Here is an 18,526-nt window from a genome sequence, read left to right on the forward strand (position 1 = left end):
GATGCTGGCAGCTGCATGTGGCCCATGGGATACATTTTCTCTATGCCAGCTGTAAGGGATGGTAGAAGCCACATGTCTTTTCTGCACACCACCCTGTCAAAGAGCCAATTATTACAACACCCAAACATTCTGAATTACATTATTGTTCACTTTCGGGAAATGTAATGCATGGCCTCACTACACTTAGGATCTGTTCAAGTAGAGAGAATGGAAGGGATACCTAACCTAGTTTGTTCCAGCTATGGTGACCCTGTTCTCTGCTATAATAGTGAGCACCAATTGCCTCTGGATTTGGGTAGTGAGTGTTTATCTGAGGAACAAATGGTAGTCATTTTCATGGAGTTCTCTGCACATATTACTCTTCCTCTCCCTGTGCCTGATATTCTGACATTTTCACCCAAGAAAAATGATTTCATCCAAGGAAACACTGGTGATGAACTTACCTTATACACAGTTCCAAAGGCTCCAGATCCAAGGACCTTGACACGTTTTAACTCAGTTTCCTTCAGAATGCGGAGCTGTGCCTGGTTGGGTGCTGTGCCACTAGGTGTCAAGGGTTCAACCAACTGTAAAGGGAAACGGGAGTTTTTATTTGTATATGGGATGGAAAACAAGATGCAAATATTTATTGGTCAGGTAATCAAGTTTCCACTGCAATAATGGAGAATTTTGAGTCCTCAATGATCCAGCAATGATCCAGCAAAAATGGAACAAATTACATCTGAATAATTCCAAAAAAGAGACTAAAAGATTTTCACGTTTAAGGTTTTCCAGTGAAATAAATTGATAATATGCTTAAATCTGGTAGGACGGTATCCTACATAAAAAGTAGTAAACAAATAATCTGAGGAAAGATCTCAAAGTATTTAATATTCATTTACAGCTGTAAGAGAAAGACTGAACTTTAATGTGTAACTTGACAAAACAAACAAATAACAATCCTGCAATGAAACATTCATCCTATTTGCTGTGAAATTTCTACAGAACCTTTAGAGAATATGCATTTTTAGAACAAAGGGGTAATTGAAATTTTAAAGAACGCCTCTTATTACAGCATGTTGTCCTCAATTTCAGGATTCAACTTGGTTTAATGGATCTGTTAAATCCATTTGATTTGAGAGCACAAAGGAAGCATTTCATACCATCATTTACTACCAGCATGGTCTGGGTAGGAGGGTAGAGTATAAATACTCCAAATAAATAAACTAACAGTAGATGAGATTCAATAATTGCCATCATCAGTTATTTCAACTATTTTGTTCCAGAGATAAATATTTATTTATAAAACCACTTTTCATCTGGCCCCAAGTCTGACTAATATAATTACAATTTGACAAATAATACAATAAAAACCCAAGAGCACTGAAACAGAGTCAGAAAAACAACAACAGTCGGCACTATTAAAAATTTAATAGCACCAACGCTTTCTATTCTCTTTGGAAGAAAACATCTAAATTTTGGATAATCTGAAAAGGAAGTTGATTTTGTGGGATTGGTAGGTTTGACATTCTTCATTAAATTAAGGATCTCTAATATATGGTGTAAGCAATTGTGAATTGCTATTACATTACATTTCCATGTCTTGTACTTATGAACTGTAATCCAACAAACCATGTGAATGAAATTCAGTAAAAAAAAACCAAAAAACCATGCTTTGGTTAGCAATGTGTGGAGCTTTTGAAAGTAAATATATATTTCTGTAAAAACAAAAATGAGAAAAGACTTGCTTCTAAACACTGACAAATAGCCTGTCTTCTCCCAGGATAAGGAAAATAATTAAGGGTTACTCCTGCTCAAATTGGGTTGAAACCACTGCAGTGTTTCAAAGTGTCTGTTTGCCGGGCTAAATGCTCCACGTGCTGCCATTTGAGTACTATTATCATGCCTCTGTGAACACTGTGGACTACTTAATTACTTGAATACAGACTACGCTGTGCAGGCAAAAATTATCGGGAACTGGGAATTACTTTATTAATCTAGAACAAAAACAAAGAGCAAAGAGCAAAGGCACAGACATAAGCCTGACACAATAATTTTTACACTTTGCTTCCCTTGATTAACTTTCAAGCATCAAGATGTGTGTCAGACAATAAATATGTGTTAGGAGAGTAGCAATACGATATCTACGAAGTCTGACAGATAGTATTCACAGTATCTATCATCATCACCATTATGCAGTCCATCCTACCTCCCAATAGCTCAGGTGAGAATATGTTAAGAACATGTAAATATGAAAAAGTAGCAGTGAATATAATATTTATTAAAGTCCTTTAATTTTCTGTTCCCAGAAATCAGAAGCCAGATTAAAATTTAAAATCTTATGTACTGTACAGTGATGAAATTCCCATCGAACTGTCTCCCTGAATTTGAGGATTATAGATTGCTTATTTGGCTGGTTGCAGAACAACATCGTTGTTATTTTAAAATTCTACTTTTTCTATTATTCTGCTTTTGATTTCCAAACCTTGTTCACTCTGCAGCATATGCAGTCTGCCACCATTTTCTTGTTGATTATTGATACATGTGAGTACACACACACATAATGATTCACACATTGCGGAAAAGCAAATTTGGTGTGATTGCACAATAACATCCACTTTTCTCTTTGTGGAATATTTTGGGGAATGCACATTCACACAGAGGCGGGTTACAGACCGCCGCTTTGCGGTGGTCTCCCGCCGGCGCCATTTGCTCCGTGAGGGAGCCGCAGCAGCCACACCGCGCAGCTCCCGCGCGGAGCAAAAAAGAAGCTCAATTTTGGAGCTTCTTTTTGCAGCGCCTCTATGACGTCGTGAGGCGCCTGGGGCGGACTCGCGATGTCATAGACGCCGCGCGATGTCCGTACGCAGAGCGTCTGATACGTAAAGATGGCGGCGCCCGTATGAACAGGGCGCCGCCATCTTGTACGTATTCTATACGTACTAGGGTTAGGGGGTGCGGAAGCACCGCCCCTTCCTAACCCTAGTATATATAGAATACGTACTAAATGGCGGTGCGTAATCCGCCACAGACACATTTAGCAACTTATAAAGAAATCAGCATAACAATATGAATCCTAAATCATAGAAATCCTCCTGAATGCAGGGAAAACAAACAAATGAAATGAGAAGAAATCTTCTCATCCTTTCCAGGAGCATACCTTTGAGCGATCGTTTTAGTCAAAGCTTGTTTGTTCCTCTGTGATCTCTAAATAGGAACTATTAAAGAAATAGTGAGCAATTCTTTGCTCTTTGCTTTATTCCGGTAGGGAAAACATGGTAGGAAAACAAATTGGCCCTCTTCTTAGCTCTCACAGACCACTCAGTTCTAATTCTTACTTTTTCAGACAAGACTTTTAACACCAGCATGATAATTCCTAAACTAAATGGTTTCCACAAGACAGTATTCAACAGCACGCAGTTTCAGTTTGGCCTGGGCATAAGCTCATATCTACTTCTCAGTTATCATTCTATGCTATGAAATGACATGGTATTCATGTGCTGGCTATGAAATAGATCTGTTAGTAGACAGTGCAGGAATGAAATAGATTTGAATATTAGCGGTTGCAGTTTCCAATAAAATCCTCCATCTCAATGTTTGCACTAGAAAATGAGGTGGACAAGGAGGTCTATTACGTACAACAATTTAAACCTTTCATGATGCTATGGCCAGAAGTGATGTAGAGAAAGTGATACATTGTGATAACCTTCCAGTGGGAAAATAGGTAAATAAACATGAAAAGATAGCAAAATATTTTTAAAATAAGTAAAAAGGCTTGCTATATAGGAGAAGGCAGTATAACAAAGGTACGAAAAGACATTGCTGATGAAACACCCCAGGATGACACTCCTAATGAAAACTTTCAGGAAGAATGTCCAAAAAATTGAAAACCTGAGGTTGATGTTGTTTCCCATGAAAATAGTAGGGTCCATAAAACATCTCCAAAAGCTACTACAATAAGTAACATGTTTGTCATCCCATAGCAATTGGTTGCTTGATGGAAGTAAAATTTTATTTCCTACAGGAGCATAGATTCAAGTTGTAAATTTAGTATTAGTCAAATGTTGCTATCTGAAGAAACTTCAAACATGAAGAGCAGATTAAATTTCAGGTGAAAATTGAAAGAAAGGCTTGACATAAAGGCTTCAAGTCCATAATAGTTTCTGCTTCATATTTTCTTTCTAGATGAAGACATTAACATTTTGGAGTAGACTCCTTGTTGTGATCCTTGAAGTGATGTGGTAGCCTGAGACCAAGATGAGACTTTTCCTTGTCTCATCATGATGAGTGACAAAAAAATCCTGATAAAGGTTATAAATAGCAAAAAACAACAATTTGTTTGCAGACACAAAAATCATTGTCTCAGGAGATACAGAAACCAGGCTGCATTTGTTTCCATATTCACAGAATAGCAACCAAGATGGTAGCTATTTTATCTATCTATTTTCCAACCATCAGGCAATGACTCATCTTGGTGCTTTTATGATGTTTATAGGTCAAGTGGCAAGTCTTGTTCAAAACCTAATAACCTGAACTAATAAGCATGATAGAAAATACAGTGCGCCCACGCTATACGCGGATGCACTATACGTAGCTTCAAGCTTATGCTGAAATTGCACAACAATAAAGCATATGGCGCATGTACCTGTGACACATGTGCTGCATAACACAGCAAGCATGTGTTCCACTGTTTTCAATAGAGTGCAAGCATACGTGGAATTCCCCTTACGTGGGAGGATCTGGAACGGATTCCCCATGTGAGGGAAGGGCCCATTGTAATGGGTGGTGGTGGATGAAAGCACCACATGTAACAAACAACTAATTGCTACACAAATTGAGAAGTTAAAAAACAAAGGATGGATACCTAATACACTGGCAGTGGTACTTTGGAAATATTTTGATGGGAAGAATTTCATAATTATCCCTAATACTGAGCCAGTGCATAGGGCAGGTCCTCCAGATCTATGGCCCTTCATCATCTCTCATTGATAAACCTTGGGATAAAGTTGAGGTATCAAGCCATCCATCCATGCATCCATCCAGCCAGCTATGGCTGGTGGGATTTGAAGGCTAGAAATAGCTAGCACCCCAAACAGTTGCTACTTCTAGTATAGAAAGATGACAATAATTTAGGCAAAGGAAGGGAGAAACGAATGAGTGAATTTCTATGAGGAAGAAAGAAAGGAAAATATCTTCACCTCAGTCTCCAAGAACCGTCGTAAGGCCCTCTTCTTTTTGATGCTCTTGCGTCTCACGTAGACTGCAAAAGTCAAGCCCAAAATGACGATGATGAAGAGTCCGCCAATCACTCCAGCAGCGATCAAGGGAGTTCTAGAAGTCAGCAGTGAACAACAATCATGAGTCACATGGGAACAAGTGGGTCCATCAGCTTAAACATTAAATATTAAAAACCCATGTTAAGAGTATGAAATTATGTGTTAGTGTTGCCACATTTTAAACCACACCAAAATTACAGTAAGCTTGTGACAAAGTTTTTCTTTATCACATCTGTTCTGAATTACTATTATTATCATTTTTGTGGAAAACAGGCCATCATGCATGCTTTGTCAGGGGGAGGGAGAAAAGAAGACCATGCAGACAACTAGCATATGCTTTGATGACAAAATGAAACATTGAATGGAAAAACAAAGGTCCCGTATGTCTTGACAGTCCTTATGATTACACAACAAGCAAATGAACAGCCCTCCACTCTTTATCATGTTCATTCCCTAGAACCATATCATTCCAGTTTCATAGGGGGAAATGAATCTGTGCAGACATATGAAAGAATTCCCTTTCCAGATTACATTTCACAGAATCCCGCAGCCAGCATGGCTCAATATTACTGACAATCTGACCATGATGAGTTAACATTGTCTTTTCCTAGTGTACACTAAATTCATCAAATGCATTTGAGTACCGAAAGATTGATCCATGGATAATCATTTCTGTTCTTGAATGTAGTAATAAAATTCTTTCCGATATACTGGAAGTTAGGGGTTAGGGGGTCTATAAATGTATACAACTTTCCCCTTCGTTTTCTTTGTTTTGCAAGTGGAAAAAATAACACAAGTTGTTTCTTCCTACCCATCTCTATGGCCAGCATTACATATTACTGCTGACCTAAATGCAACTGTTAGTCCCTCCTACAGTAGTCCTGGGTTGCATCCACTCTGCAGAAATAATCCAGTTTGACACCACCTTAGCTGCCAATGGCTCGATGTTATGGGATTTGTAGTTTTGTAAGACATTTAGCTTTCTCTGTCAGAGAGCTCTGGTGCCATAACAAACTAAAATTCCCAGAATTCCACAGCAATGAGCCATGGCAATTAAACTGGTGTCAAACTGGTTTATATCAGCAGTACAGATGCAGCCCTGTTGAAACAATTGATGCTTGCAGTAAAGTTCCATTAATTCAGTGTGTCTATTCTAGTTAGGTCTGGTATTTGAATTTAGGCTGAGACAGAAGTATTGAGAGTGTGGGTTCATGCTTTGTTGCTGAAGGAAAAATGCCTGAGCAAGTGTGCTGCAGAGTGCTATGGAGGTTGAATGCAGCATAAACAGAACAAAGAACATAATAATAATACTTCCAGCCTGTTGGCACATGAAATGGAGTATGAATATGTTTTAACTCAAGAGCCTTTTTAGACTAAGTTATGTTGCAAGCCAATTGTTAACTCCTTAAAGGGGAGCAAGAGGAGTACTTTGGAATCCATCCAAAAGAGATCAATAAAGTACCCGTCTTTTGCACACTTGCTGAATTTTGCTCTCCTCAGGAATGTCTGCTCCTATACAGGCATGCACACATATATACGCACTCACATGCATATAGACATGAAACAAGATAAAAGTTCAAAGCTCATATTACAAAATACATGAGGTGGCTCAACAGGAGGGCATGTATCAACTTTCCAGCCATTCCAAAGCATCAAACACATCTACCATCCCTATCGTGCTGGCAGACTCAGGGTTTAGCGCCTAATTACATACATACATTACTATTAAATGGTTTTTTTTTATAGTGCAAACTGGAGAACAGGCAAAGACACAAAATTCTGGCCTGTGAAGGAAAGCCTGGGGAGAGAACATCTGTTCTCCTATCTTCTCTATTAAAGCAGATCATATAATGTATGAGTAGGCTGAGCTTTGAGGCCTAGTTGCTACAGAATTTATGAAAAGAAATTATTAATCTTTATCCATGTAACTGTGTAGGCTTCTATGAACATACCTAAGTGACAGTTTTCCTAAACTTCAGGAGCCTTTTAACTATGTTGGACATTTCCTTCCTTGATATGTTATTCAGACATTATTTTATTTTCTCAGTCCCTGGCTGAACTGGAGCTTTAGTTAGTGAACTAAAAAGAAGAACATAGATTCAAACCACATAATGAGGTCAATTCAAAGACCTCTGTGTGCTTGACAAGGTTTTCAAGTCTTTCCTTCCTAATGTTCCAATCTTATGAATGAGATCTTTGCATTTTAAAGTCTAAAATCACTCAGAATAATAATAATAATAATAATAATAATAATAATAATAATAATAATAATAATAATAATAATAATAATTTAATAATATTAATACAGTCTGAGAAAGGATCAAGACAAACATATCTCTCCAGAGCAAAACATGGTGCTGCATCTTTATGCTGTTTTCTGAACATTGTCTCAGTGTTACCCTGCTTCATCTGTTATACTTTAAGGCATCTTAAAAGCTATAAACCTAGGAGATAATCATATAGTTGGGTTTGATAGTTAGGCAATTGAAATCTGCTTTGAGGGTTTTTTTTTTGGGGGGGGGGAATATATCTTTTTCCCCTCCTTTCTTATAATGGCATAAATAAAAGCATTGTGGAATAATATTAATAATATGGTAAATGCTTAGGTTAGGAGAAGAATTTAGAAGATTAAAAGGGAAACAGAATATCATAATCTAAGAAACCAAATAGAGATTAACCAGGATATAATGGTGAAGGGGTTGAGGTTGTTTGTCTATATGTCTATGTATATTTATATTTATGTGCTAAATTCTGAATATTTTTTTTTAAAGCTGTAAACCTATAGCAGATGGCAGAGAAATGAGCATTCTGCTTTTAAGAGTCTACAGTCCTGTTTAGCTCTCGATGGTGAGGAAGAAATGTTGGCAGAATTGAATTCCAGATCTTTTTCTCCTCCCACAGGAGGAGAACAAACAGCTAACAAAAAGCCACCACATTGTTTTTTGTGGGGTTATGTGGCCATGTTCTAGAATAGTTTTTCCCTGACATTTCACCAGCATCTGGAATAAACTCTTCTAATACATGGTCACATAGCCCGAAAAACCCACAAAAAACTATGGATGCTGGCCTTGAAAGCCTTTGACTTCACAGCCACCACATTGCTTCACTTAGCTGCACTTGGAAGCACTTCTCATGTTCTTTCCATGTCAGCATCATGGAGTGTGCATGAAAAAAGCTTCAGGACCATTAGATCTCGTTCCTCTGCTCTTCCTCTTCAACACCACAACCCTCAACGTCTCCCCCACTTCGCTAAGGTTGGGACCGCCACAAAAACCTTACAGAAAGACACAAAGTGAACGCTAACCCAAAAACCCCAGACCCATGGATGTGTGTTATGGGGATAAACTGTAATTCCCCCTCCGTTTTTTTTCTTTTCTTTTTCTGGTTACCACAGAAACACAAGAAAAGTTAATACAAGAACTTTCATAGACACTCTTCTTTAGTATGTGTCTGATTCCACTAAAAGAATTAATGCTGCATTTAAAATATGCCCAGTCAGGTCCTGTCTAATATAGATTGATTTAACTGTGACGGAAAAACAGCTAAATCCAATAGATTGGACTCTCAGGTGAAACAGGTTCAACCTTAGCAAAAGAACAAGTCTTTTTATACTGTTGCTGCATACTTCCAATTTCCTCTCACACAAAGAGAGGCAGAATGATTTCTTCTTCTTGGATAGAAACAGGCTAGTGATTGCCAACTCAAAAGGGATGATTTGCGACTTGCACCCTTAACTCTTCTTCACATAGACTTCCTCTGCATGAAACATCTCGGTTAAACCCTGCAAATTGGGTTAGGGTGCAGTAGGCACGCTTCAGTCTACCAAGCTGCATTGGGTTCACCCTGTGTTTATTTTTGTGTATTAAGTGAAAAATGTGCTTTCCACAAATGTAAGCACGTAGCATATTGAGCAGCAATGTATGCTACGCCAACAGGTCAGCCTGCTATGGTGACATCATTCTACTTGTTCAGTAATAGTTCAGATGTGGCTGGCATTTAGCAGGTGGCATGAATAGCTAAGCATAATTAATCTGATGTTTTCTTGCTCTGCTATTTAATTGTGGCACTGAATCAGGTCCGTACTATAGACAACAACATTGAGAGCAAAGGAATGGCCACTTCATGCACAGAAAAATTGAGTCAACTGTTCAGTTTCTCAACAGAATCAACGCACAGTCAGATTAAAAAGCAAAGACATATTGGAGAGTACATGTGCGTAGCCCTCAACAACAGCAGCAGCTTATATTTCAGTCTTTTCCTACAGTGGCTACAAGTGGTTCACCATTGCAAGGTGGAAAGTGGGAAGAAATTTTACTCTAGGAACCAGGTGCAAATAATGAAGGTATGGAAGAGAAAATTTTGGTAAACCTTCTGTCTGGACAGAAGCATCTGCTGACTTGATAGTCAGGTAGCAAACATGAACATGTCTGTCTTTCACAGACTTGGTAAACTCAAAAGGAGAAGCTTTCAAAAGCAAGGGAGTTGGTGGTTGAAAATTATCTACTCTTGAATGAGCCATAGCCATTCTCTTTGCTTGCATGTGGGGCTTGATTTAAACCTGGCTCTCCAGCTATATCAGTTAAGGAACATCATTAGCATCAGGAAGTCTTCTGATAGCTAAGGAGATAAATACTGGACCAGATGGACAAACTGATCTTGGTATAAGGAGGTTTCCAATCTCTTCTGCATTCCAGTATATAGAGGGTTGATCAGGCTATAGAAAGATGACCATTGTTGCTGTTGTGTGCCTTCAAGTTATTTCTGACTTACTGTGATGCTAAACTGAATCTGTCACAGATTTTTCTTGGCAAGATTTGTTCAGAAGGGGTTTCTCCTTGCCTTTCTCTGAGACTCAGGGTGTGATTTGCCCAAGATCACCCAGTGGGTTTCCATGGCTGAGTGGGAATTCAAACTCTGATCTCTATATTCATTCACATGACTATACCACACTGGCTCTGAAAACTATAATAACTGTGATTAATTGCTAGCTATCCATGCTGCTAAAGTCCTGCCAAGCACAAACAAAATGCCATGTCCCAGTTCATTTTATATAACATTTTGCTATTGGGACTTACATGTGGAGCTCTGAAAAGTTACTTTTGGGGACTATAAAGTCCAGATTCTTGTAGTTCTTTAAAAATGAACTTCCATTTGACTTGTGATCATGATAAAAAGACTCTGAAAAGAGAGCTCCTAGAAACAATGCATGGATGATTGACTATCCTGTCAGGTTGGCTCTAGAGTTAGTTACAGTTACAGTGCCCCCTCCCCCCCCCACAAAAACAAACAGATGATAGATAGATAGATAGATAGATAGATAGATAGATAGATAGATGAAAGTTTTGTTTTAATAGCTCTACTGTAAGCATGACTACATCTGGGTTCATAAAGAACTCATAGTAAACAAGCTGGCATCCACCCATGAATTTCTGCATATATTCTGGGAGAAAATACCAATCTTTCAATGTTGCACATAAAATATTCAAGAAAATTCTCCTTTGACTGAGACACTGAAAAGTACATTCAACATTGTCTAAACAAAAAGGTACAGTATATTCATTCGCCACACAAGTCACAGTTAATTGGGGTAATTTTGCAGCACTTGGGTTCAGATGTAAGATCTGCAGGCAACACATTGTGATATTTTCCAGGGCTTTCATCGCCTGAACTTTTAGCATTGCTAAGCTCACATTATTTGAAAGGAAGGGCTTTTGAAAGTACATAGGGACAGATATGGCAAATAGTTTCAGATCTGTTAGAGTTTTTGTGCCTTGTGCAAAAGCTGCATTAAGGATGAGAAGAGATGCAAAATTGTAAAGGAAGGGGAGCGGGGTAGAAGCCAACCCCTACATTCGTCTTCAGGATAGCAGGTGTGTCAAACCATTCCAACCATATTCAACAGGTGAGTAGCCTACCTCATGGTATAACTGTCCCAGAGCTTCGCTAAACCTTAAAACCTGTCTTTGCAACATTTTGATGCATTAGTATTCTAATAAACTGCCCCAGAATGGATTGGTATTTACATTCACACTCCAGATACTTCTAAATATGCAAGCCCTAACTTTCTGAAGTGTGTGAGGGAATAAACTTCTCCTGGGCTCATAAATATCAAGGAGAATCCAAGGTGGCTGCAAAGAAAAAAAAAGATACAGTATTTATTCCTGGATATGCCTTGATGCTACTCTGGGAGTTATCACTATTATATTACAAGAGTAGTATTCTGTCTGTGTAAATGCCCTACACAAGTTATACTACGAGTATCAAATCCCTCTTGATTATGGAAAAAGAGACAAAATAAAGTCAAGCATCTGATGTAAATTAATGCAAGGCTGTTCTTATACCTGCAGAATTCCAATGAGGTTTTTTAAAAAATAAAAAACTACACATATTAACTGCCAAAATACTATGACTTTTACAGGTAGACCAAATCCTTATTTTTTATCAGCATTATCTTTTTATTAATCTATTTTTTATTAAGCTGTCACACTAAGACATTCGCTGGGTTCTATTGCTATTAGTAATTAGAGGAAAGAGGGTCATGAATGGTGATAGAAAGAAATTCTCAATTTTCTTTCTTTTTACTTATATTTACACTACAAATGCATTTCACATGAAAGATGAGTTTGCTGAGTCACTGGGGTCAATAATTTACAAGAACTGGACTACAGTTGCATTTTGACTTCCTCCTTTGTCTGTTATATTCAATTTCAGGTTGATCCTATACAGCTGAGTCAAAAGAAAACCTCAATGTGTTCAGTAGGTCTTCCTCCTAGTAAGTGTGCATAGGACACACTCTTTAATTTCCTATGTATTCACCTTAAGACTAATCAGTTAATTTTATTGCAGTGAGGCAGCCCAGAGGTGGGAATCGTGAGACCCAATGCTCTTTATATGCATGCCCCAACAGTCCTAGTGAGCATATTCAAAAATGGTCTAAGCATGGCTTTCCTGAGTATTAGGAAATCTTGATAAAAAGCAGCCTACAGAATCGTCAAAGTTCAGAACTTATTTGGAGTGAGAAATGAACATGGTGGGGTTGTTCGTTTGGTTGCGACAATGGCATTTTCTTCACAGAAACTACTTTGCCAGAAATAACATTTCTTTGCCAGAAATAACATTTCTGTACAAAAAAAAAAATGCTGTTTTCTATGCAGATTTTTTTCCTAGACAAAATTACGATTTCAGTGCAAAACACTGCATTGTTCCATACAAGTCGTGAACTGTGTGAATAGTCACTGAAATGTCTTTTTCATGGTGAGGAGAAAAAAATGATAAAATCTTCATTCACGCCTGTGACAATGACATTTTCAAAAAGATAGATCTTTCCAAATGCTGGGAATTACAATTGGGCATTATTTGGAGAGTCACATGTTTCCTATCTCTAGGAATGAATTAAGAAAGAATTCACAAACTGTACTATGCACAAAAAAGAAAAGAGGGGACAGAGGCATGGAGAGCAGGGGAGGGTGGAGAGAAGCAATGGAAACCTGTATTTTTCGGTTGTTTAATATTTTAATAAATTATTATTATTATTATTATTATTATTATTATTATCAATTCAGAATTTGCCAAACCTTTAAATTTTCATGGAAATGTTACTGCCAAAATTCAATATACTAATTTTAAAATTCTTAGCTTTGGATGGCTAAATGAAGCTTACAAAATCTACTGCAACTTAGTTCACCAATCCATTCCAATATTGATGTCTACTGTACATCTTATATCATTTACGCCTGGGTTTTGATTGCTATCTGATGCTGTCTAGTGTTCTGATAATTGTCAGACACAAACTGCTACATTGTGATAATGCTGAACTATGATGCTGGTAGAGATTCTCCTAATTTCAGCTTTATACTGATTTATACTTTGTTATAATATTTATTTATTTTTTATTATTTTAAATGTTTGTAAGCTGTCTTAAGAATCCTTGGATGCACCAACAAACAAATGGGAAATATTGACTGTACGTAGCACTGTACTTAGGACAAAACTTGGTGATGCATATTGAAAGTATGATTGCAGTTATCCATGTAATCTCCTTCCAGAAGAAGCCATAGGGCTTGTGAACATCACACAATGGGAATAATCTCCAACTTCTTCCATCATGTGGTGACCCTGCAGTTATCCCTCCACACTGTGGCTATGAGCAGCTCTGTGGAAGTCAGGGTATTTGGATCACCACCATGGCATGAAGGAAAACTACTCTCTGCTTACTTGTTCTGTAAGACAATCACAAACCAAATCACACTCTCCAAACACACACAGGACTGCTTTTTTGGGTGGGGTGATGGAATTACACACTGGAAAACTGAGGCATACATCTCTTATACAGTACCTGGCTTAGAACTGAATATCAGTAACCAGATAGTGACTAAGGTTGCTACACTTCTGTTATTGTGAAACCCTCACTTGTAATGCCTAGCTGGATCTTCCAAGCTGTTAAATGCCCTGCATGTGGCACTGCATGTGCAAAAGCCACTTCTGGTCACACAAAGGGGAGGGGAAGTCTCTCCTTTTGCTCTGCCACTTTGCTTTAGTATGAAGGTATGGAGAGAATGGTCCTTCAGGAACTGTGAGGGGTGACAGAAGGATCCCATGCAAGGATAGATTTTCAAATTGTCTATGGATCCAGTCCTCCCCAAGCTGTGGAGGCATGACCCCTTATCCAGAAATGCCATATGTAAGTTGACTCCAGAAAGATCAGGTGATACATTTGAGGACTAGGAATTTTAAAATGATGGATGAAATGTTATGCCAACTATCAGATGTTCAGCGTGATAATTAGCATCTATAGAGTCAATTAAATGTTGAATACATGACTGAAATTAATATATTTACGTCAGGCTTAGATATGGCTCCTTTATGCTAGAGATGGTTGCTCATAGCATTGCTGGTGCTTTGTCCTAGTTCAGACAGTTCTTGGACTGAGAAGAGCATTCACATGTTGATCAAAAAACACAAATGTTCCTTCCCTTCTGCCAAGCCTATGCATCAGATCTAATGCCTTTGCTCCATAGAGATGCCCAGTTAATTCTTCCTCTGGGAAAAAGAGGGGGGGGGGGATCTGCTTAAGTTGGATGTCTGTGTGGTGGAATGTTCGCATGACATGTATTATGGAGGAGGAGACCAGGCACTCATTTGTGCATGAGGCAAAACTGCTCATAGCCCTAAGAAACCAGAGCCGGGTGCTTTGATACCAGCACAGCATGAGTTTTAGCTCTCCAAATGCCTCAGCTAGCTTGGCCCCCAAAAAAGTTTCCAGTCTTTGGCTACCCAAGAGCACAAGAAACAGAAGCAGACAATCTGTTTGGCTCTTGTCCACAGATAGGCACATTCTCCTTTTTGTGATAACATCTGTTCCACCATTGTATCTGATCCAAAGCTCATTTGGTCCAACCCTGTAGTGAAACAGTACATTGCTCAAACTAATATTTATGTTAGTAAAATAACTGCTGTTTCTGAACCTAATAAACAGCAGGAGACTCTCCAAAACAGGTGGAATTCCTTGTGAAGAATCTGCACAAGTGGCAAAAAATTAGGCTTAGCATGTAATTTCCTCTTTCGAGGGTCTAGGAGCTTATTTATTAATGAGGCACTAGAGAATCTGGGAATGTTCCCAAATTGTAGAAATTTTTTTTGGGGGGGGGGATGTCCTAATGATGTATTTCTTTCAGGTGCTGTTTGTAATTACAGCTAAATGAAGCTGTGTAAAAGTTAGGATTAGTGTAAACTAAGTCTCTGTGCTGTATGAAGATACATGCCAAAAATATAAAATCATGGTAACCAAAAGAAAAAGAGAAAGAGAAGAAAAGGTATACTGCAGCTCTGAAAAAGTACTCATTTTCAAGGTGTGTGGGGAATATGTGCCAGCCCAAAAGAACAGTGGTCTGTGATGTGTTAGCACACCCAACATACCCCACACTATATATGGGGCTTCCATATTTTCATATCTGGAGCCAAGCATGTTCTTAAGAGGTCACAATGACCTTTGGAACACCAGGAACCCTTCCCTTGGGAAAGACACATGGACCCAAAGACACATGAAGGTCCAAAGTAACACTGATATCCAAACTCTAGATCTCGAAGTGTTTCGAACTTCAGCTCCCAGCATCCCAGACCATTGGCCAAGGTGGCTGAGGCTTCTGGAAGCTGAAGTCCAAAACATCTAGAAGACCAGAGTTTGCACTAAGAGAAAAGCTAAATGGGTTTGCTGAATGTGACATTCTCCCTGTCGCCAGACTTTCCACATATCCTATCACATTAGAGACAAAGGCAAAAGCAAAGGCAAGTAAGCTTCCTTCCTACCACCTGCCATTTTCCCAGCCAACTTCCCTATCCACCTATTTTGGGGTTGTCCTGAATACAATCAGTGTGTCTGTTACTCCCAAATTAAAACCTTCAGTCATTTCTGAATCCCTTTGTTGACTTCCTGCAAAGATCATCAGGTCCTGGTTACACTGCAAAATAGCACCTAGCACCCCTCAAGGCTAAGGTATCAGTTATAAATATCATCCCAAACCTAGCCTCCTTGCACATAGCCAGCTCAGAGTTTGAATTCACCATCACAGAGAGCTTCTTGCTCTGATTGCCCTCAGATGCCATCTGAGCTACCCCCTGCTTTCCATGGTTTCCTCTTCAGGATATGTAAATATTGTCCCCTGTACAACCCTAAGCCTCTGCTATCCAATTTCTATACCTCTAGGTCATTTAGCTCTGAATGGTATTTCTGTTTGAATTGCAATTGTGTGTTCGATTGCACCCCTGCATATTTCTAAATAAAAAAAATCTTCTTTATTCACCAAACCTGGAGTCCCCCATAGTTAATACTGGTATAAACAGGTGGAAATGATCTTCAAAGTTACCTAGCCTCTCACAAACCTTCTTCAGCCAAGCAATTCTCCCAACATTTAAGGAGACACTGATACAGTTGGTGGGGACCCCCAGTCCCCCCCACTCCTTTTTTAATATCATGTTACACAGCATTAGCTATTTTTTCACCTAGTAATGTGAAGGTCTTCCAAGACAGAGATAAGGTGGGTGAGTGAAAAAAAAAAAGTATATTCAGATAAGTAGGAAATAAACTTTTTCTCTAAATGAAGAATAACATGATTGTTAACTTGATTACTGCTGTCATTCATTCTTAAAGGTTGCTAATATTAACTAGGTAGTCCACTGCAGATCTCCGCTTAAAAAGAGCACTATTTCAACTGAACAGTGAACAGACTAACACACAGTTCCTGGTTTTGTGAACCAGAACCTAGGAAGTCAAGGAGAGCTGTGCCTTTTCAAAATGGCAGGACTAGACTAGAATCTTATGCCAAATGAGTGTCTCCAACATTAATGAAGATACAATTTCTGCCAGAAGGTCTTTTCATACTTCAAAGTACTTAGTAAGGTGGTACACTGTCCTCATCAACTACAAAAAGGGAAGTTCACACTTCAGGATATCAGCTGGGCTTCTCTGGGCAATAGCTGCATGGCGATGTTAAACTTATAAACAAAGCTGACATTATTTTGATTAGCCCTCACTAGAAGAAACTCGTTCACTCAATTATTGAGTGATGAATCAACACATAGATAAATCCAACTGACTGAACTGTCAACACCAGTCAGGTCTAAAATAGTATTTCGCCTATAGTTACCATAGTTTGGATGTAACATTAACACATATATTTTAGCAGGGTGCAGATGCTACATTAATAGATTTTGTATGAAACCCCCAACTGCCTGTTGACCTGTGGCGACCTCATGAATTTAATAGGGATTTATTAGGGAAGGAATACTCAAAGATGATTTGGGTAGTTGCTTACTCTAAAATACAGCCTACAGCACCTGGAATTCTTGAGGGTCCCCACCCAGCAGGGCTGGCCCTGCTTAGATTTCAAGATCAGACAAGATGTGGTGTCATTGGGGTGTTTAGGCCCAATACCTAGAACTACAGTCTTTTAGTCCTGGATAGATTAGACCCATTGAATCCATTAAATTTATCTATGTGTTGACCCACCATTCAACAACTGATTAACTGGATCTGCTCTTCTTGGTACTAACCAAAAGTATGCTGACCATTGTTTAGCAACAAAATTACTATGAGCACACAGCTAATTTTAAAGGCTTAACACATGGCTTCAAAATATCTTTGCTTCAGAAACAGGGATAGTTCTCAGCCTTGAAGAAGCCTATTGAGCTGGAAGATGACAATCAAGAAGGTGATACTATTCTCACTTCCTCTTTTAATACACTTTTCTATGTGGAGATTGACAGCCAAGTAGTTCATAAAAAACGGGGAAGGCCAGCAAGTAAGCATGATCTAAAATGTTTTAAAACGTAGAAGGAAAGAGGAAGAAGAGCAGAGTGATGTGACAGGGGTGGGGCAAAATGAAATAACTGAGAATAGAAAGAGCAAAGTGCATCCATGGGTCTTTCCTCCCCTCTGGTCTACATATGTTTTCTTGCACATGGCTAGTCTGTTTTCTGTGGAAATGGGTGTTCTGTTGGAGGAGAAACATACAAAGAAGTGGATTTGTGTTGTAGGAAAGAGACAAATTCTTTCTTATCCAATAAGCAAATTATTTGTTTCTAACCAGCAGTCTTTTTGTGAATGGATCGCTGCCCATTCAATTCTGGATGGCACATAGAATCCTTCTCAACATACGTAATGCACTCATGCCTCCCTTCCAATAAAAAGGGGGAGGTTATGTTTTAGCATGAGGAAAACAAGTCTAGGCCTGCACTCCACCTTCCCAAAATGGAGTACATACACAGGAAAAAAGAAGAGCACTGCTGTTTCTTTCTTATTTGAAACTAACTTGAGTTTAGCACTTTCCTCCCAGCTAGGATAAAACTGTGGCTGTTTTGCAAAAGAAATATACATGGTTTATTAAAATAGGAACATAACACTCAAAAAGTCCTTAGTGTGGGTAAGATATGAATTATCTGCTGTATACCAAACCCACACATCTGTATCACCAGTGCTATTGTTCATGCTTATATTCTTTCTTTCCTTCCTTCCTTGGGAAAAAAAAAACGTGCAAGCTAACTCTAACAGTGTATAATTCTGCTATGTTTTCTTTGCATCAGAAATGTCTGAACAATCCAATCAGCCACACATCTAAAGCATAGAGGTAACAAAAATCCACAGCAGAAGCAGGTTGAGGAAAAAGGAAGACCAAGCAGTTAATCACAGAGAAATCCAGTGGACACCTCTCTCTCTGGCTAGGCACTCTAAGGCCTGTTACAGACAGGCCAAAATAAAGCTGCTTCGAGTCACTTTG

At 38.7% G+C, this 18,526-nt stretch overlaps 1 protein-coding gene across 1 annotated transcript in view; it reads right to left on the reverse strand.

Moving 5' to 3' along the window:
* The window catches only part of ERBB4 (erb-b2 receptor tyrosine kinase 4), a 608,869-nt gene that overhangs the window by 157,993 nt on the left and 432,350 nt on the right, over positions 1-18,526 (reverse strand). The window contains exons 16-17 of the mRNA XM_042445446.1: positions 5,178-5,310; positions 444-566 (exon numbers count right to left, since the gene is read on the reverse strand). Coding sequence (XP_042301380.1) covers positions 444-566; positions 5,178-5,310 — 256 coding nt within the window. The remainder of the gene's footprint in view (positions 1-443; positions 567-5,177; positions 5,311-18,526) is intronic.

Source organism: Sceloporus undulatus, chromosome 1 (assembly GCF_019175285.1).
Source record: "Sceloporus undulatus isolate JIND9_A2432 ecotype Alabama chromosome 1, SceUnd_v1.1, whole genome shotgun sequence".
Taxonomy (NCBI): Eukaryota; Metazoa; Chordata; class Lepidosauria; order Squamata; family Phrynosomatidae; genus Sceloporus; species Sceloporus undulatus.